This window comes from Myotis myotis, unplaced genomic scaffold, assembly GCF_014108235.1.
Source record: "Myotis myotis isolate mMyoMyo1 unplaced genomic scaffold, mMyoMyo1.p scaffold_m19_p_6, whole genome shotgun sequence".
NCBI lineage: Eukaryota > Metazoa > Chordata > Mammalia > Chiroptera > Vespertilionidae > Myotis > Myotis myotis.
The window spans coordinates 17,858,051-17,877,669 of record NW_023416368.1 but is presented as its reverse complement, the minus strand read 5'-3'; the positions used below and the strand labels follow the sequence as shown (position 1 = coordinate 17,877,669).

The 19,619-nt window shown below is 48.6% G+C and overlaps 2 protein-coding genes across 9 annotated transcripts in view; one reads left to right on the top strand and one right to left on the bottom strand.

Moving 5' to 3' along the window:
• Positions 1-5,202, top strand: part of LARP1 (La ribonucleoprotein 1, translational regulator) — a 52,000-nt gene extending 46,798 nt beyond the window's left edge. For all 6 annotated transcript variants that reach the window (XM_036315724.1, XM_036315726.1, XM_036315723.1 and 3 more), the window contains 4 exons: positions 681-825; positions 2,471-2,580; positions 2,745-2,872; positions 4,207-5,202. In XM_036315724.1, coding sequence (XP_036171617.1) covers positions 681-825; positions 2,471-2,580; positions 2,745-2,872; positions 4,207-4,401 — 578 coding nt within the window. In that variant the 3' untranslated portion in view covers positions 4,402-5,202. The remainder of the gene's footprint in view (positions 1-680; positions 826-2,470; positions 2,581-2,744; positions 2,873-4,206) is intronic.
• A 3,410-nt stretch (positions 5,203-8,612) lies between these two features.
• FAXDC2 (fatty acid hydroxylase domain containing 2) overlaps positions 8,613-19,619 on the bottom strand; it is a 28,989-nt gene continuing 17,982 nt past the window's right edge. For all 3 annotated transcript variants that reach the window (XM_036315731.1, XM_036315729.1, XM_036315730.1), the window contains 7 exons: positions 19,306-19,397; positions 19,110-19,213; positions 15,046-15,167; positions 12,564-12,769; positions 12,041-12,146; positions 11,454-11,620; positions 8,613-10,491 (listed from right to left, as the gene is read on the bottom strand). In XM_036315731.1, coding sequence (XP_036171624.1) covers positions 10,338-10,491; positions 11,454-11,620; positions 12,041-12,146; positions 12,564-12,769; positions 15,046-15,167; positions 19,110-19,213; positions 19,306-19,397 — 951 coding nt within the window. In that variant the 3' untranslated portion in view covers positions 8,613-10,337. The remainder of the gene's footprint in view (positions 10,492-11,453; positions 11,621-12,040; positions 12,147-12,563; positions 12,770-15,045; positions 15,168-19,109; positions 19,214-19,305; positions 19,398-19,619) is intronic.

Sequence of the window (19,619 nt, the reverse complement as noted above, 5' to 3'; positions counted from 1 at the left end):
CTTATGGTAACTCTGTGTTTAACCTTTTGAGGAACTGCAAGATTGTTTTCAAAGTGTCGGCACCGTTTTATTTTCCTAACAGGAATTTCTCCATGTCCCCCCAACACTTGTTATTGTCTGTCTTTATCATAACCATCCTGGTAGATATAAAGTGATGATTCCTTGTGGCTTTGATAGGCATTTCCCAGATAGCTAATAGTGTTGAATAGTTTTCATGTTGGCCATGTTTATATCTTCTTTGGAAAATTGTCTATGCAGAACCTTTATCTATTTTTTTCCTTTAGTTGCTTGTGCTTTGGTGTTGTATACTGTTTTTTATTGTTACCACTTTGTACTTGTTAATATTGTAGGACTCCTGAAATAATAATTGGTAATAAATATAAAGAATATAACTTGTTGGCATGTACAAATGATTTGTTCACGCCTTTGTTCTAACTACACTTGAGCGCAATGCTTTTTGAGATGAAGAGCTAGACCAGGATGACCTGGTTCAGAAGCAGTGAGGCCCAGAACCAGAGTCTAGCAGCAGGGCCTGACCCAGAGTAGTTAGTGCTCCATAAATATCTTCTGAAAGACTGAGGGGCAGTGTGAGCAAGGTCCTTAAGCTTGGAGATCCATTTGTCCTCTGAAGCACCTGCAGCCTGGTCCTGACACGTCTTTCCTTCTTTTCCCCCCATCAGAGCGGAAACGCTTGGGCATTGGCCAGTCTCAGGAGATGAACACTCTCTTTCGATTTTGGTCCTTCTTCCTCCGAGATCACTTTAACAAAAAGATGTATGAGGAGTTCAAGCAGCTGTCTCTGGAGGATGCCAAAGAAGGCTACAGGTGAGCGGGATTGGGGTGGGACTCTGGCTGGTGCTTGGCAGGTGGTGAGGGGTCCCTGGTGGGTCTGCTTCCAGAACTGTACCTGGAGATCTCTTGTATATATACTTCATATTCTTTATTTAAAATATTTTGAATGAGCAATATATTCACATGGTTCAGAATTCAGAGAGTTCAAAGATTATATAGTGAGAAGTCTCCTTACCACTTTCTCCTGCCATCTATTTCATTTTCCCAGAGTCAACCAGTATCATTAGAATCTTGCGGGTTCTTTCTGAAAATATTCTGCCCATGTAAGCAAGGACCTATGCAGTGTCTCCTACCCCCTTTGTTTACACAGAAGGTGGCCTCTATTATATATGCTCTTGCACCTTGATTTTCTACTTAATGCTATATTTTGAAGATCATTCCATATCCATCCATAAATAACATTCTTATTCCTTTTATAGTTTGTATAGTGTTACATTGAATGGATGTACTGTAATTTATTTAACCAGTCTCCTACTAATAGATTCTTACATTGTTTTTAATGTTTTACTATTTAAAAAACTTTTTAGACTCTTCTCTCTTTTTCCCAAGTAAAATGTGTTCTCTAAGCAATTTGAGAAGGACAGAAATGCTTAAAGAATCTGGTGGAAAACATGATTCAGTCCAGTGTTAAAGCTCTGCCATATTTCATGTCTTTTAGATCATCCTGTGAATGCCTTCTTGTGTCGTCCTTATCATTTACAAGCATGAGCATTTTTCCATGTTAAAAGAATTGACTTTTTGGCCTTCTTACAGAAGTTATGTGTTTTTGCCTGAAAGCTTAGAAAATATAGATATGATCACTTGAAAAGTTTCAACTCCCAAAGATAACAAGTGTTAATATATTTAAGTGTGTGTCCTTCTAACTTTGTGTGCATATGTAGATGTAAAATTGACATATTTGTTTACAAAAATGGGTTCATTCTACATATAACACTTTGAAATGTGTATTTTTTCACTTGATAATATCTCATAAGCATTTTTCAGTATCATGAGTGAATATTTACATGTAATTTTTAATAGCTTATATTATTCTGTTGAACAGATTTATCATGTTTTTCTTAACCACTTCTCTATTATTAGACATTTAGATTTTGTTGAATAATTCTGCTATGAACAGCTTTGATACATCTGTAAAATCTAAATCTGCATCTTTGGACATTTCCCTGACATGTTCCTACAATTGGAATACCTAAGACAGATAAATGAACAGACCTACTAATTGGCATGGTCAGATAGCTTTGCAGAAAGTGTATCCCAGGTATTGGCAAGCTTTTCCTGTAAGGGGACAGACAATAAATATTTGATGCTTCGTGATCTCAGCTGCAACTACGCAGCTCTGCTGTTACAGAAGAAAGCAGGCAGTGACATTTCCACAAATGAATCGGAATAAACAAAGGGTATAGTTGGGAACTGCTATTCATTTGGCCAGAGTTTGCTGACCCCTGGCAGACTGTAAAGATTTAATGTTGGAGCCACTGAGACTAGCAAGAATTCACTGTTTCCTTGATAATCCATTGTGTTCAAACTCTTCCACAGTTCATCTATTATGAGGGTTCATTTCCCTATTTGAAGATGAAGAAACTGAGTCCTGATTTCACTGATTTGTGTTTTCCTATAGATATGGTTTGGAGTGCCTTTTCCGATACTACAGTTATGGCCTGGAAAAGAAGTTCCGGCTGGACATATTCAAGGATTTTCAGGAGGAAACCGTGAAAGACTATGAAGCCGGTGAGAGCCAGAGTTGGAGCTCTGTGAGCCCTGGTTATCTAGGCCTTCTTCCCCTCACTCCCCAGTTTGACCTGGGTCTGTCTATTGCATCACACTTCACTCTCCCCCGAGCCTCTCACCACACCAACCCAGCTTCTCTCTACCTTTCTCCTCTTTCCCCACAGGTCAGCTCTATGGGCTGGAGAAATTCTGGGCCTTCTTGAAATATTCCAAAGCCAAAAATTTGGACATTGACCCCAAACTTCAAGAATACCTCGGCAAATTCCGACGTCTCGAAGACTTCCGAGTGGATGTGAGTACAAGTCTCTCTCTCGTTCTGGGTTGTCCTGGAAAGACCATTGGACGGAGGTCAGGGAACCTGGGTTCTTGCTCCAGTTGTACTACCGGCCCAGGGATACAACCCGCCCAGTTTGGGCCTCGTGTCTTCCTCTGTAAAACCAAGGGTGAGAAGTGGACAGTGAGGGCTAATTGGAAGGGGCTATGGTTGCTACTCCCTCCCCTTCCCATGATAGAAATGGCTAAACTGTCATAATGCTCTTCCCCTTTTATCTCACAACCCGCCTTGTTACTGTGTTCTAGTTGATTGGGATGGGTATCCAAGGTAAAAATGGCTTTGCTCATTCTGGAAGAGGCCATTTCTAACCCCAGAAATTTATTAATTATGTTCAGTTTTTTCTCTGCTCCCACCCCAGCTCCCCTGTTTATTTATTTAGAGAGAAACATGGATGTGAAAGAGAAATATTGATTGGTTGCCTTCCCAAACTGGGATCAAACCCACCACCTTTCAATGTGCAGGAAGAGTGCTCCAACTAACTGAGCCACATGGGCCAGAGCGCCAGTCTTCTTGGAGCACTAAATCAACAGTGACATCCAGTGGTGGATCAGGGTTATCGCTACTAGGTTTTTCAATGACAGTGGTAGTTGGAGTTAATTGAATGTCTCTGTGCAAGGTGCTTCAGGGACTCCAGCAATGAGTGAAAGACTTTTTCCTCCAAATTGTTAATAATGTAGTAGGGATAAGCCAGTTATCTTATTCTATTAAAACCTTTTAGGAAAAATGCAAATATAAGTAAAGAGCAATAATAGTTTATATTTTATTTTTAAAATTACCATTGATTGAGTGCTTACTATGTGTTGGACGAGGCAGTCCCCAGGAGCCTCTGGGGCTTCTGAGCGGAGACGTCTCAGCCTGTTGCATGCCTCATTCCATGTGTCATCTCCTGAGCAGTGATCCCTTCCCATAACCGGGACAGGGACTCCTGTGGATAAAAGCCTGGGCCTCAGCAGTACGTGGGTCCAGTCCATATTTTGTCTTCACTGATGACCAGCTATGGGACCCTGGGCAGATTATTTTCCTGTGCTTCAGTTTCCTCTTCAACAGTATCGATGATCTGCACCCATGTCTGCATCCAAGGGTGGTGCAGGCCCCATGACTAAGTGCATAAAATAGCATGGTGCTGGCATCCTAGCATGGAGACATTCTCAGTAAAACTGGTAATTCATTTTTAGGGTTAAACCTGTTCATTATCTGCATAACATTTGGAGGTGGAAATAGGAGTGCCCTATATAGCCCTGGCGGGATGGATGGTGCCTCCTAATCACCTGTGATTCCCTCCTCTGTTACAGCCCCCCATGGGTGAAGAGGGCAACCACAAGCGACACCCAGTGGCAGCAGGAGGTGGTGGCGGTGAGGGCAGGAAGCGGTGCCCCTCCCAGTCTTCCAGCAGGCCCACTACCGTGATCAGCCAATCCCCCACCCCACCTGCTGGCCCGCCCACCCGGGAAGATGCCAAATGGACAACCCAGCACTCAGCACACTGACTTTGGGAAAGTGAAAACCCCTTGGCCCTGGGGGCTTTGGGGGAAGGGGGATGGGCAAGAGTCCATGGGCAAGAGTCCACCCAGTCCCAGGAGAGGGGACAAAGAAGGGACAGGCCTCTAGTCATTAGGATGGGCCTTTGTGCTGAGTAGCAATGTGTACACCTTTTGGGCTATCAGAGGTACCCTGGGCAGGAGCCTCCACACATTCCCTTCCCCCTCCTCTCTCCATGACTTCTTCACATCCTAGCTTCTAAGGGGGGAGGGAACAGGGGAGATTTTATATATATATATATATATATATATATATACATACATATATATATCAAGTTTTAAATTATTGATAGTTCATTTGGATTACCAAAATCACTCTGTAGCCCTGCCCACGGCGGATAGGCCGCAACCCTAGCCCCCATCCCACAGCCTCCTGCTCCCCCTCAAGCCAACTATGCAGCCCACAAGAAGGCCCTGTGGGCCCCATTGCCCAGCACTGTTCCATGGAAGGCTCTGCAGCGCCCTGGGCCCCATGAGCACTGGCCCCTTTATCATCTGGGGCTTGCCATCATCATGTTCCCCTACTGCCCCGTGCCCTTCCGCCATCTTCCGGGAGAAGGAAACCAAAGGATCTAAAAGTGGAGGTGGGGGAGGTTTTGGCCTCTCCCCACTCCCCTCTTCCCATACCCCTTACTCCCCAGCCCAGAGAGACGCTGCTCATACCAGAAAAGACTATTGAAAGATGATTTATTTTATTTTTCTCTGACCTTATCATCCTTGGGGAAGAAGGAAAAAAAAAAAAAAAAAAAAGACAAAACCGACCATAAAAGACCAAAAAAAGAAAATCAGAAACCCCCCACCTAATCCACAGCAAGTGATGTTTTTCGCCTACCCTTGGAATTTGTTTTTTGTTCTTTGAAATAATATTTTTTTAAAAGTTGCCTTATTGTGGAGCGGGAATCTGAAATACCCAAATGCCTGTTTTCCTCGGTGGAGTCCACTCAGAGCTCTCACCTTCTCTGGATGTGCCTGGGCTGGATTGACTAGACTCTTCCTCTGGACTGAATTGCATGTACAGTGCCTCCTGCCTCGGAGGCGAGAGAGTCGGGGTGGCTCGGAGGAGAGCCACGCCCGAGTGTCCCTGCTGTCGCATCATTTGAAGCTGACGTCCTGTGTCTACTGCTGCCACTGTCGTGTCCTCGCTCTGCTTGCTGTTGTTCACACTAGGCCCTGTCCCTGCTGTGATACCCTTCATTCTACCCTTGGAACCCCAAGGCCAAGTTTGCTTCAAACTGTTGGAGAAGAGCGTTGGCCTGGATCTGGGACAACCACGTCCTCAGCTTGACCATCTTCCCACTTCAGAGGGGAAAGGTGAACACCTGGCAGCTGAGGCTTGGAAGTGTTTCTTAAGTTGCCCTGAAAGATCTTTGAGACTCAAGGAGGCTTTGTCTCATAAAAGGTGGAGAAAAATGCCGTTCTCCTCCCTTGGGTCTGGTGGGGTCTCCCCATCTTGCATTCCCCTCTGCAAGCCATCTCTGCCCAGCCTCCAATTGACCCTGCCTGGGAACGAGGGACGAGGAGGAGTTGAGAGGGCTGGGGAGAACCCTGCCAGTTGGAGAAGCCCCATGGCAGGAAGGTATATGTGGACATAGAGTATACCTGACTTCTCCAGCCACTGACTGCTTGGGTTGGGCTGTGAAACAATGGAATGGCTGGAGTCTACAGGCATTTGGAGCTTGGGGGGTGGGGGTGATGAAGGACTGACCCACATGGACTGGGCTGTGTTGGGTGTGGGATGACAATCCACCCCCAGTGGGGACCAGGCAGCACTGAAAAGTTTGTGGTAATGTTGCTCAGTTGCTGACACTTTCTTGGCCCTCTTTTTCAACTCCTTCTGTTGGGCCCAAAGGTTAGGAGTAGGGGACAGTACCCCAAGGCTTGTCTCTATCTTGGGCACGTCGTTGCTTTTGGCCTGCCCCCTCATCTCTGCCCTCCCAATGGTTAGTATGTTGGGAAACCCATCTCAGTTCCTGTGACCCGGTTGTCTCAAAAGCCACGGATGAGTGTCTGATCTCCGCTCTGACGGCGGGATCTGCAGCCTTTCCCTGCCCTGTCTGGTGCCCACCCTGTGTTGTACCAGACACTGGACTCCTGCACCCCGGCCTCCTTTGCTGTATCTCCCCTTTGCTTCAGGTTGCGCAGCCCTGTACTGTATCCAGCACCACAGAAACCTCAGTGTTTGTCCTCTGCTGGGTTTGGGGCACAAGGAAGCCTTGAGGGTGTGGGGACAGGCTGTTCTGATCAGAGTTTATTCCCAGGCCAGGGGCTGGCTGCCATCTTCTCCCTGATCCCTCCCCACAGACACCCCAGAAAGAGGAAGCCCCTTTGAGGTGAGGACTTCATCTCAACATAGGCTGAGGATGGGGAGAAAGGAGACTTTTTTTCTTTCTTTTTACTTTTTCTTTTTTTGTAACATGTTAGGAGTTGATGTTGCAAAGAGTAGTTTACATCTTCACTTTCTGAAGACACTTGAATTTAGGACCGATGTATCTGTGACAAGCATGCCAGGAGTGGCAGGGGCCATCAGGGCTTGCCACTTCACACCCACCATCCTCTCATGGGGATCCAAGATCTGAGACACAAAATAGCCTGCCCAGATCCTTCTGTTCATCCTGTATCCTTCCAGGATTGGTCCATGCCAACACACCCTTTGTGTGTCAGCCCCGCTCGGGGCAGGTTTCTCACCCTCTCCTGAACCTGGGAACAGGTGCACTACCAGCAGAGAGGGGCTGCCGGGCCGAGCCCCAGCCTGGACCCTGGGGCTCAGATCAAGATGCTGAGCCCCATGTCAAAGTTGTGTTCTGTTCTGTTCATTTGTAGCTTCCCTTCCCCCTTTCCTGGTGATTGATTTTAGAAAAGAAAGTAAGCTGCTCAGAAGGCCCTAGAAGTGGGGAGAGGGGCCAGGAAGGCGACCAGCGTTGGGGATTTTGCCAAAAGCCTGGATAAAGCAGTCTGGATCATCTGGCACCCCCCTGAGTGGGACCCCATAGTGCCTCCTGTGTGGAGGGTCCCTGGACTTGCCTCAGCGCCACCCTCTCCTTCAGCCATGTTGACGGCAGCGGCAGAGAAGATAGGAACTTACAGCCCATTTCTCACTGGAGAGGAAAACATGTCACCTGGCTTTGCGGAGAAGGTTCCACCTTATGCTCATAGTACATTATCTTTACCATGTGCTAGAATATCACTTAAAAGGACAAACAATGTAAAATACTTGAATGAGCTTGTATTATAACATTAATATTATTGAGAGTATCTGCTTTCCAGGCTGAAGTGATTCATTATTCTAGTCTGCTTTAGTCCTTTGTAATTTGTGGTAATTATGCTTTTCTTTTTAATACAAAAAAAACGTATAAAAATAAAAACTTGAAAAGGCACAATACTGGCTGGTCTCCCATCTGGGATACAACTGATGGTTGTGAGGGGTGGAGCTGGTGAGGGGAGAACCCTGCCTGGGCTTCTGGGGAGCCTGCCTGGGACAGGGGTCCCTTAGCTTCTAAGGCAGCATGAGAGCTGCCAGTCTTGAATTCACCCTGTGTCTTAAGTAAGATGTGGGAGCTACACCAGTGCCATAGAACAGACCAGTCCAACAGCCAGGGTTTCCTGAACCTTCTGTGGCCTGGCCCTGAGGGAAGAGACGGCCAGGAAGGAGAGGGGTGCTGATTTTTCACAGGAGGGTTGGCACTGCCCCTCACTGAACAGACCTGCTGGGGTGTCAAGGTCACCACTGGCCTTATGGAGTCCAGGTGAGCCAGTGAGCCTGAGGATTGGTGCTAGGCAGGAGCCCCCACCCGCATCGGGACTGGCCTCGGGGACTATTGGTGGCTTTTCCCCAACCCGTGAGGCCAGCCTCGGGCAGTAGTATTCTGAATGCCAGTCGGTCCTAGATGTATAGTCACAAACCTAAAAATAAGTTCTGGCTTTATTTACTCATTCATCTGGCAACTGTGTCCCATGCCTGGTTTTCCAGAGAATTCCACCAGCCAGCAGGTGGGCAGGGAGCAGGAGATAGTGGCCAGCTTGTGCAGACTGGTTCAGACAGGAAGACGGTTAATGCAGCCTCACTCCCACACCTGTTGGGAATGCTTGCGAAAGAGGCCCGTAGCTCCGAGAAGCCATGTGATTGTGAGTTGTGCAGTGGCGAGAAAAATTGCAGTGGCTAATGGAGTTAAAAGGAGACCAGTTTATTTCCATGCTTCCTCCTCTCACACATTTTCTGCTGCAAATCTGAGACTTCAGCCTTTGCTTGAGCCTTACTCATTTACCAACCTCAGGGCCCTTTAGTTTTATGCAGAAGAGGACAGGGCTGGCCCCCTCTGCCAGGGCCCACCCACTAGCCTGCCAAAAGCGGTGAAAGGTGGACTGCCTCTTACCCCCCAGGTGCCCCGCCGGAACTTCCGGATCTCAAGGTCTTAAAGGGGAAAAAACGTTTCCACTCTTCCTCTTTCTCCAGGTTCCTCATTTCCTACCCTTTTAAAGGATATTGGAGGTGGGCTATTGTCCGAACGTTTATAAGTCCCAGGTTGTGGGTGCAGGCTAGTGGCTGTGAGGACTTAGCTAAGGATATAGGTCACCCGCCAGGTGCACCAGCTCCTGAGGCGGGTGAGTGGGTGGGGCTTTGCCAGGCCAGAGAAGACTCTACCTGGGAAGTGCCTAGTCAGCCCACTAGGCAGGTCCTCTGGATTCCTAGCGCTGATGGTTCTGCCTGGGGACTTGCCCTTATCAGATGTTTAAATATTTTATAAAGCTACTGTGGGTGGTTATCTTGACATATGAGAACTGAAAGTTCAGGAATAGACCCAATTATGTGGAAGCATTTGGTAAGTGATGATGGCGGCCTCTCGAATCAGAGTGGTCAGATTGTTCTTGGGAGCCACCAGGCCCCTGGCAAGACCACGGCTGCTGAGGGCAGGCAGGGTGGGGATTGCTCCCACCCCAGCAGCTCTGTGTTTTTGTTTCAGACAAGCTTCCTGGTAAGATTGCATTTGAAAAGGCATCACTGCTAAAACAACTAAGTAATCATTGGGGGGGGGGGGAGGATTTTGCCCTTTGTTCAGCCATGTTTTTCGTGCCTTCTCATTGGAGAAGGAGAGTTCTAGCCTCTGGCCCTGCTTCAGAGAGTCTAGTTAGGCGCTTCAGTCAAGTGTCCCCAAATTTTGACCCTTCCCTCTGGATTAAAGGGCCCCAGTTTAGTAGGTCCACAGGGTTTGGCCTTTGGTTTCCAGGTTTGGCTGAAGGTACTGGCGTTTGGTCTGCACCCGTGGTGTCAGCTGTAATCAGGGAGGAGCTTCGATGTTATTTTTGTTTTCAGAGAGGGCTGACGTTTGTTTGCAATGGGTCAGAGGTAAAGGGGGCCTCTGTCACTGACTCTGTTTGGGAGGGGCAAGGGGGACTTGACCCCTACCTCTATTGCCAGGCTGTCTGGCTCTGGCCTGAGTAGGGTATGAGAGAAGTTTGGGGGACAGAAAAGGGGGAAAGTGCTGTCTTCTGGCCACCCTCCCCCTCCCCCCTGGCCCCTAGCAGCAGAAGGGGCTCTCTGGAGCCACACAGGCTCCAGTGTGGCTGCCACCTGCCATTAGCTACATCTTGCCTACGCAGTCGTCCGGGCCCCTCTTTCCTTTCACAGCAGAGGACCGTAGGGACTGGTCATTGTGGGAAGCTGTTTCTTCCTCTAACTTAAGCTAACTCCTGGTCCCCTGGAGGGACAAAAGGGGCAGTTAGGGGAGCCTTGGCCCTGCATTTCCTGGAAGCCAGCCTGCCCCCGCCCTCGCGGTGCCATCTTTAGTGCCGGGCTGAATAAGTAAGTTCCCAGGTGCGGTCAGGAGGCCTCAGGCCACCTTAGCAGTCCGCTGCTGAGGGGACAGCCAGGATGGCACTCAGGCCCTCTCTCACTCCATCTTTGGGGGGTCGGGGATGCTCTCAGAGAGTGGGGTGAAGCCTAACAGGAGGATATGTCTCTCGTAGGCCTTGGTCTGCTTGAACACGGTGTCTGTCCCGTGGAGATGGTCTAGCACTCCCAGCACTCCATAGCACTGGTTGAACCTGGAGGAGAGAAGAGGATGCTGGAGACCTGTGTGCTGGCCTCATTTGTGCCAGCCTCTCCCACATTTCTAAGCCCTCCTACACCCCTCCCCAGCCCTCCCCTCCACACTGACCACCTGCATCAGAAAACCCAGGGGAGATGGGGCACACTTGCCTGGGGCCACCCCAGACTGGAAATCTGTGAGCTTCCTTTGAAAAGCTCTTATTGTGATAGCTATGCACACAAGTCACAACCTGTGGCTGAATCAGAACCCCCTGGAACACCCTTTAAAATGCAGATTTCCACCCTAGCTGGTTTGGCTCAGTGGATAGAATGTCGGCCTGCAAACTGAAAGGTCCGAGGTTCGATTAGGGTCAAGGGCACATGCCTGGGTTGTGGGCTCGATCCCCATTGGGGGACCTGCAGGAGGCAGCCGACCCATGATTCTCTCTCGTCATGGATGTTTCTCTCTCTCCCTCTTCCTTCCTCTCTGAAATCAATAAAAATATATATTTAAAAAGACAAACACACAAGCACAAATGTAAAAAAAAAAAAAGGCATATTTCCAAGCCCTGCTCCTCCCTCCCCCTAGACACTTTGATTCGGCGTATTCAGAGTGGAAACCAAGAGCCTGCACTTGTGAAGCACGTCTCAGGTGATTCTGTGCAGGGGGCTCCCAGGCCACCCTGGAGAAAGCCTGGAAGCTTTCAGTGCACAAGTCCCCCCATTTTTCCGACAGTGCCCTAGCTTATATTGCATACTCAGAGGGGCCAGGACCTAGATACAGGTTAAAATCCCAGTTGCAGGAAGATCAAGTATCAGAAAGAAGGAATGAGCAAGGTGGCCTGGGGTCCAGCATGGTCATTCTCCCCACCTCCAGACCTCTGCCTCCACCAGCGCCACGTGTAAACGGAGACACCGGTGTCTGCTAGCAGAAGTAGAGGTGGAGGTTACTGACCCACAGTGGGCAAGGGAGCCTTACTTGAGATGGTGATAGTCATGGAATTCAGGTGAAGGCAGGAAGGGTAGGTGGTAGCCACAGTGGGAGATGGTGGTGACGACGAGAGTCAAGGAAAACCACACCATGATGGAGGACAAGTGGGAGCCCATGACGACGGGCCCCACCATCGCCGGCAGCATGTTGGAGACCTGCAAGGGAAGGGCTGTTGGAAGCTGGGCCCCAGGGAGATGGAGGGGACCTAGTTGGGTGTCCCCTCTGCCCCAGGGTGGTACCAGGAAGACTTCCTTGACTCATGTCTGGAGAATCTGAAAGTTTCAAGACCCTGGTTTGCTGGAATCACTCACCTTTGTATCTTGGGACAAGTTATCAATGGTTTGAGCTTCAACGTCTTCATTAGTAAAATGAGGATTAAAAGGGTTCTTGGGAAGATTAAATGAGATAACTTACGATGGGCATCTAGGATAGCCTGGCATATGCTAAGTCAACAGTAAGTGCTGGTGATTTAATGAATGGGGAGTGGGAGGGGCCGGTGCGGTCGGTTCTCGGCAGGAGGCCGAGGGAAGGTGGCTGGCCTGTGCCCTTGGTTCTGGGGCGCGAGCTCTACTCACCACATGCTCCACCGGGTGGGCGTAGAGCGAGATCACGCCAATGGGAGCTGTCCACTCGTGGTGTTTCTTATGGATTTTCTTGTAGAACATTGGGTGGTGAAGGAGCCTGGAAAATAGTTCATAGTTCATAATCTGCCACCCTCCCTTCCGCTTTTTCCCACAGACCACGAGAAACCGAGGTGTGGGCCCCAGGCGTTACGTCTGTGGAGCAAGGCTGAAAACACACAGACCTGCCTTTGAGTTCAACCCCACCTCTGACGCTGCACACAAGAGTGGGAGCGGCTCACTTTGCCTCTGTCCACCTCAGCTGTGTTAGCTGTAAAATGGGGATGATGCCCGGAAAGGGTTCACTAAGGAAGTGAATGTGAAAAGCCCCAGGAATGGAGAGGCTTTCTTTTCTGGACATTCTCAGTTGTCTCGGTCGTCAGCTGTGGACAGATGTCTCCCTGTTAACTGCTGGGTGGGAGGCTTTGCAGGCAGGTGGTGGAGAGTGAGGTGCCAGCTGTGCCCGGCGGCCGCTCACCGGTGTGAGTAGTAGAACATGATCTCCTCAATCAGCGTGAAGATGGCCAGCTCCAGGAGGAACCAGTGGAAGGTGGGCAGCTCTCGGCGGCAGGGGTCCCTCCACAGCTTGAGGGTGGGGTAGAGGAGGACCACGATGGGCAAGGAGATCAGGAACTGGTTGAGCAGAACCGTGCGGACGGACTGGCGCAGTTTCACGGGGTCCACCTGCCCGGGGAGGAAGGAGGGAGAAGGGACAGCGTGAGATGTAGGTCTTTTCCTTCTAGAAAAGCTCCACTGTGACCTGCTCACAGGAAGCCCTCATGCAGAGGTGGATGCTCGGGGTGATGTCCGGCCGTAGCTGGCAGCTCCTGACGGCTGCCCCGCCCTGGGTGGAACCAGCTGGCAGGGCCTCTCCCGCAGCCTCGGTCTCTGCCTGAACCTGCCTTCTTCCTGGTGCTGCACCTGTCAGCACAGTGGGGTTGCCTGAGCATCCTCTCCAAGGTCACTGATGGCAGCCAGCATTTCCCCAGAATCAGTAGCCCCAACACTCCCTTCCTCAGAGCACTGGGGGTCCCAGGAATAGCCCCATAACCATGGGCCACTTCCTGGGGTCTGACGAGCTGGTTTAGGATTGGTCAGAAGGGATTCCTCCCGAGTCCCCTCTGCAAGCTGTAGAGGCTGCTGCCTGAAGGTGAGCCTGGGTTCATGGTGGTCCTCAGACTTTAGGCCTTCCCCTTCCTCCAGCTTTTCCAGGTACTACATTATCAAGAGATGATGATCTGTGGTTATTTTAGGAGATGCAGCCTGAGGACTTAGGGTGAAACGTTATGATGTCTGGAACTTTCAAATGCTTAAGCAAAAAATTATAGAGGCACAGATATATACACTTTTATATACTGAAGAAGCAAATGTAAAATGTTTAAAACTGGTGAAATGTAAATGAGTGATTATTGTACTACTTTTGTATATATGTCTACATTTGTTCACAATTACACAATGTTGGGGGGGAAGAGTGAACAGAGAGGAAGTAGAAACTGCAGACAAAGACTTTTGCTGCAAAGGAGAGCAAGAATGAGTGGTAGTGAGTGTAGAGACGGGGTCAAGGGTTTTTGTTTGGTTTGTGGGTGGGTTTTTTTTTTTAAATCCTCACCCAAGAATATATTTATTGATTTTAGAGAGGAAGAGAGAGAGAGAAACATCAATTGATTGCCTCCCATATGCACCCCGACTGGGGATCAAACCAGCAACCTGGGGATGTGCCCTGATTAGGAATCGAACCCACGACCTTTTGGTATACAGGAGGATGCCCCAACCCACTGACCCACCCTGCCAGGGCTGGTTTAGTGTTAAGATGGAGAAAATTACAGCATGTCGATGAGAATCATGAGCGGGATAATCTAGGAAAGTAAGGGGACAGAAGATACATTGAGCCCTCGCGGGCAGCTCAGTCGGGAAAGCATCATCCCGGTACTCCAAGGCTGGGGCTCAGTCTCTGGTCAGTGCACATACAAGAAGCAGCCAATGAATGTATAAATAAGCGGAACAACGAACCGATGTTCCTCTCTCTCCCCCTATAAATCAATAAATAAAATAAATTTTTTTGAAAGAGAAGGGAGAAGGGAACAATTTCCTGGGGTGAGCAAGCGGTACTGTCTGTGGCTCACAGCTCCCGGGAGGACGGCTGTGACAGGAGCAAGGAGAGCTCCCGTGGTAGCAGGGGGAAGGCAGAGCGTGTGCCGGAGTCTGCGGAAACTTCCCTCTGCTTAGTGAGGAGGGGGCAAGGCTGTCCTGCTCCAGGAGCTTAGAGGAGGAAAGAGGAAAGTGGGAGAGTAAGCAGATCAGGCCGGACCTCATGAATGGCTGCAGCATTCAGGCGTCACTGGAGGATCTGCTTCTGGTATCTTAAGTGAGGGATCAGGCCTTTCTGGAATCGGCCAAAGAATACATGGCCTCCGGGGCTTCCTTCTTACTGGTGTGTCTACCTGAGGATGCGCACAGTGCAGGAGCGCGGGGCCGGAGTCAGGGAAGAGGAGCCTGGCTGTTTCCTGGGAACAGTCTGACCTTGACCGAGTTGCCGCTCCTTTCTGAACCTCAGCTTCTGCTAAATGCGACACCTTCCCGTGGGCTGTGCGATCACTGTAGCCTGAGGTGTTGCGGGTTAGGTGATATTCCTGAGTGCTGATGGGGTCTGTGGTTAGCAGCATGAGCCGTGGTGTCAGAAAGCTTGAGTGTGGATCGTGGTTCTGCTCATGTCACGTCTCACAGCCTCCGCTTTCTCATCTGAACCATGAAGGTTATGAGAGTGCGTGGCCTGTCAACGTGCGGGTGAGGAGACCCCCAGCACCTGACAGAGGAGGGGCTCTCAGTGGCCAAGCGCTGGCTTTGACAGAGAGGCTCGCCCTGGCCACCGTCTCTCCTGGGCCAGCGGTGAGGATTTTGAGAGCGTGGCTTTAGCCCCCGCTTTCTGGGCTGTGACAGGGCGGAGCTGGGGCAACTCTTACCGGGTCATTCTTGCCAGCCTGAATCCGGTAGCGGGAGATGAAGTTGGGTTTCCCAGTGGTGTCAACCACCAGTAGGAGCCCGTTGAAGGTCCAGAATGACAGGACAGGCAGGTAGGTGGCACCTAAGGTTGAAAAGCAGAGGGGACAAGCAGGGCGACTTCAGGTTCTCAGGGCATGTGCATTAACTGACCACGCACGTGCCGGTGACCCAGGCGGCATGGTGGACAGTCACCTTTAGTGACAGACTAGCTGAGGGGAACTTGGGCAGGCCACTTAAGAAGTGTCTTTAGCCAAAACCGGTTTGGCTCAGTGGATAGAGCGTTGGCCTGCGGACTGAAAGGTCCCAGTTCGATTCTGGTCAAGGGCATGTACCTGGGTTGCGGGCACATCCCCAGTTGGAGATGTGCAGGTGGCAGCTGATCGATGTTTCTCTCCCATCGATGTTTCTAACTCTCTATCTCTCTCCCTTCCTCTCTGTAAAAACTCAATAAAATACATATAAAAAAAATTTAAAAAAAAAAAAAGGAAGTGTCTTTAGCCCTAGCCGGTTTGGCTCGGTGGATAGAGCGTCGGCCTGCGGACCAAAGGGCCCCAGGTTGATTCCGGTCAAGGGCACATGCCTGGGTTGTGGGCTCGGTCCAACATGCAGGAGGCAGCCAGTCAATGATTCCCTCTCATTGCTGATGTTTCCATCTCTCTCTTCCTCTCCCTTCCTCTCTGAAATCAATTTAAAAAAAGAGAGAGAGAGAAGTGTCTTTACTTATTTTCTTAGTTTTACTACAGGGATAACAACCATCTAGACTAGTGATGGCGAACCTTTTGAGCTCGGCGTGTCAGCATTTTGAAAAACCCTAACTTAACTCTGGTGCCGTGTCACATAGAGAAATTTTTTGATATTTGCAACCATTGTAAAACAAAGATTTATATCTTTGATATTTATTTTATATATTTAAATGCCATTTAACAAAGAAAAATCAACCAAAAAAATGAGTTCGCGTGTCACCTCTGACAGGCGTGTCATTAGGTTCGCCATCACTGGTCTAGGTGGTTAAAGACATTTATATACTCTAAAACAGGGGTCCTCAAACTACAGCCCGCGGGCCACATGCAAATACAAATATTGTATTTGTTCCCGTTTTGTTTTTTTACTTCAAAATAAGATCTGTGCGGTGTGCATAGGAATTTGTTCATAGTTTTTTTTTAAACTATAGTCCAGCCCTCCAACGGTCTGAGGGACAGTGAACTGGCCCCCTGTTTAAAAAGTTTGAGGACCCCTGCTCTAAAATATAAATCAATTTAGGTTGACATTTGAAAGTGTGGGCCCAATTAACTCTTTGTTTCCAAGGAAGAAAGCAGCAACGGAAGGAGGGTATGGTCCGGTCCCCAGTGAGCACTGGACTGGGAGTCCATCGAGGACCTAATCCCTGTTACCCTACTGACTGAGCAGTGCGACCTCAGGCGTCCGCCCAGTCAGCGTTTCCTAACATGGAAAACTCCTCTCTCAGGGGCACCGTGGTTACTCAGACTTCATAGCCTGCTCTTCTGGAGACTCAGGGTCCAGACTAGTGTGTTCACGGCTCTGACAATTCCTGCAGCAAAGAAACCTGATTGATTTTGTCAAACCCAACCTTCCCCCAGGCTTTTTTTTTTTTTTTTTTTTTAACCCTAGAGCTTTGTTTTCTCTCAGAGCACCTAAGAATAAGCCCTGGTCGGTAGCTCAGTTGCTTAGAGTATCATCCTGATATGCCAAGGTTGTGGGTTTGATCCCTGGTCAGGGCACACACAGGAAGCAACAATAAATAAGTGGAACAACATATGGATATTTCTCTCTCTTTTCCTCCCCCAATCCTCTCTCAGATCAATAAATTTTAAAAATTTTTAAAAACACAGTGAAATATTATTTTTTAAAAAAGAATGCCTAAGACCAGGATGGCCATGCATCCCAGTTTGTCCAGGACAATTTTAATTGACATCTGTCATTCCAGCATAATTAATAAGACCTCATTCACTCTCACATCCTCTTTGAACCCCCCATATGTTATATGGCCACCCCACCAATCACCATCCCACAGCACTGATGTCGTGTAGGATATATTAGAAAATGATGTCCAAGACTTAAACTTTAGATACAGCTTTTTGCTCCACATCCCACTTCTCCACAAAGTCATTCCAAGTATCGCCGATGTCCTACTGTGAACGAACAAGCACTCTGCCCACCCCAATTTTACCTAACCTTGTACTACTAACTTTACTTTTCCATGTTTTGCCTTGTCCTTTAAATTCAGTATCTAGGGGTGAGGACGTTGTACTTAATTCTGTGTCTCTGTATCCCTCCTCCATCAACCACAGTGCCTTGTAGCAGATGACACCTGAGAAATACTTAGCCGGCTCTGAGGGGCCATGTGATGGGCACAAACAACCTGGAGGGCAATCTGGCAGTAAAAGTAACAGAAAGAGACACAGCGACACAGACAGAGGGAAAGAGAAAAGGACATCAAGGAGCACCACAGCATTTTTACAATCACAGAACATTTAAACAGCCTAAATGCCCATTAGGAGGAAATGGACTACACTGGGAGGCTTAAAATATTAAGTAAGTCTTATTAATTGACATGGAAAGATGTCCACAATCTAATGAAAAACAAGTTTTAAAAAAGTTGATGTTTTGCCCAGCCGGTGTGACTCAGTAGTTGAGTGTTGACCTATAAACCAGGAGGTCATGGTTCAATTCCCAATCAGAGTACATGCCAGGTTTGCGGGCTTGATCCCCAGTAGGGGCCGCGCAGGAGGCAGCCGATCAATGAATCTCTCTCACCATTGATGTTTCTATCTCTCCCTCTCCCTTCCTCTCTGAAATTAATTAAAAAAAATATTAAAACAAAAACATTTTTGATGTCTTATAAATTCAACTATATATCTAATGTATGAGATTAATACTACCAATTTAAGAGTGGTTATTTCTTGCATATGGGAGAATGGGTGATTTTTCACCTTCTTTATGATTATTCAAATTATCTGATTTTTGTTTTAGCAATGAGCATGTATTTACTTTATCTTTAATGACCAAGTCTTTTATTTTGGAGAAAAAAAAAATGCTGAGTTGGTGGTTGCCTAGTGGGCCATCCATCAGGGTGGCTGCCTGTTTGAAGTCCAAGGGTTCCTTGAGGAATACAGAATGAAAACCCGCAAGAGATGATCTTGAACTTTCTTAGCTCTAACATTTACAACTGCAAATATTTTCTGTCTGATATTTGCTTTTCGCCGAGGCGATAACTGCGTTCTCGTCATTTTGACAGAAATACGTGAAATGTTTTCCCACCATTTTCCCTACAGACATTTGCAGTCCATACTGTTCTTTTCAATGACTGCTTAAGATCCCTTTGAACCAGTCATAGTTAACATCCAGCCCATTTTCAGCTGAAAACAAGGGACATTTTATTTGTACTTTCGCTTTGTGACAACTGAGACTTTTTTTCATCTCCCCTTTCTAGGCTGTGAGGGAGGTTTTCGATGGGGTAGAGCAACACTGTATCTTAAATATCTCTACATCTTCCATACAAGTTTGGCACAGAGGAACATGAATAAGTCTTGTTTGATTGGACGGGGACATTCACTCTTGTAGATAATGCTGTGGTAAATCGCTGACATGGCTTTTCCTTCCACAGTGTTCTCTCAGGCTCGTTTTGAGTCATTCACACTGTCAGTAAATATTTGAGTGAGGCTTGCTCTCCAGCCCCAAGCTAGATGGCACCAAGTACAAGGACACAGCCTCACATGACATGAAGCTGTCTGACATCTAAAATTGCTCTGAACATGCCTTCATTTTCACACAAACTCTCTTTTCTATTTTCGGGGAGACGGAGGTCTCCTGTTAGATATCTGTGGACATCCATTCCAGATTCCCCGAGAGTTGAGCTCTCTTGGGGGTTACCACTGACTTAAACTTAAGTCCTTATTCCTTGTAATAATGAGCTGAGAAGTCCCAAAGTAGAGAGCAAGACCATCAGAAAAGGAATGATAGTAGTGAAGCCAAGCTCTCGGGGTGGGTGGTCTGGGAAGCTCACCTGTCACGAAGAGGACCCACTCCTTCCCTTCGAAGGTGAGCAGCAGCCTCTCCCACTGGGCTTGCCAGAAGTGGCCAGAAGCACCCCAAAATCTCTGAAGATGCCTTGGGGGAAAAAAATCAGGTTCCTGGGTAAAGACTGGTGGGCGCTCTCACCCCAGACCTCCACCACCTGCCCTCAGGTCCGACAGACTCACCACGTGAGGGAGTTCCAGACGGCCACCAGCAAGAGAAGGCCGGAGCCCAGGATGAAGGCGGTCCTCCGCATGGAGCCCCAGATGTGTCCCTCCTGGGGAGGGCAAGACAGCGTCAGGGCCCGGCAAGCCTGCGCCCGCACAGCCCGCTGCTGAAGCTGGCAGGAGTGAGCAGGATCTCCACCACGCCAGCGCCGCCGACCTTTTCCCACTTTCTAGGAGAGGCTCATCCTTATCAACAGCCCTGCGCTGTATATGGGTGTGTTTATGAAAATTAGAGCTCAAGGTTGGGGCGAAGGCGGGGAGGGAACCAACCT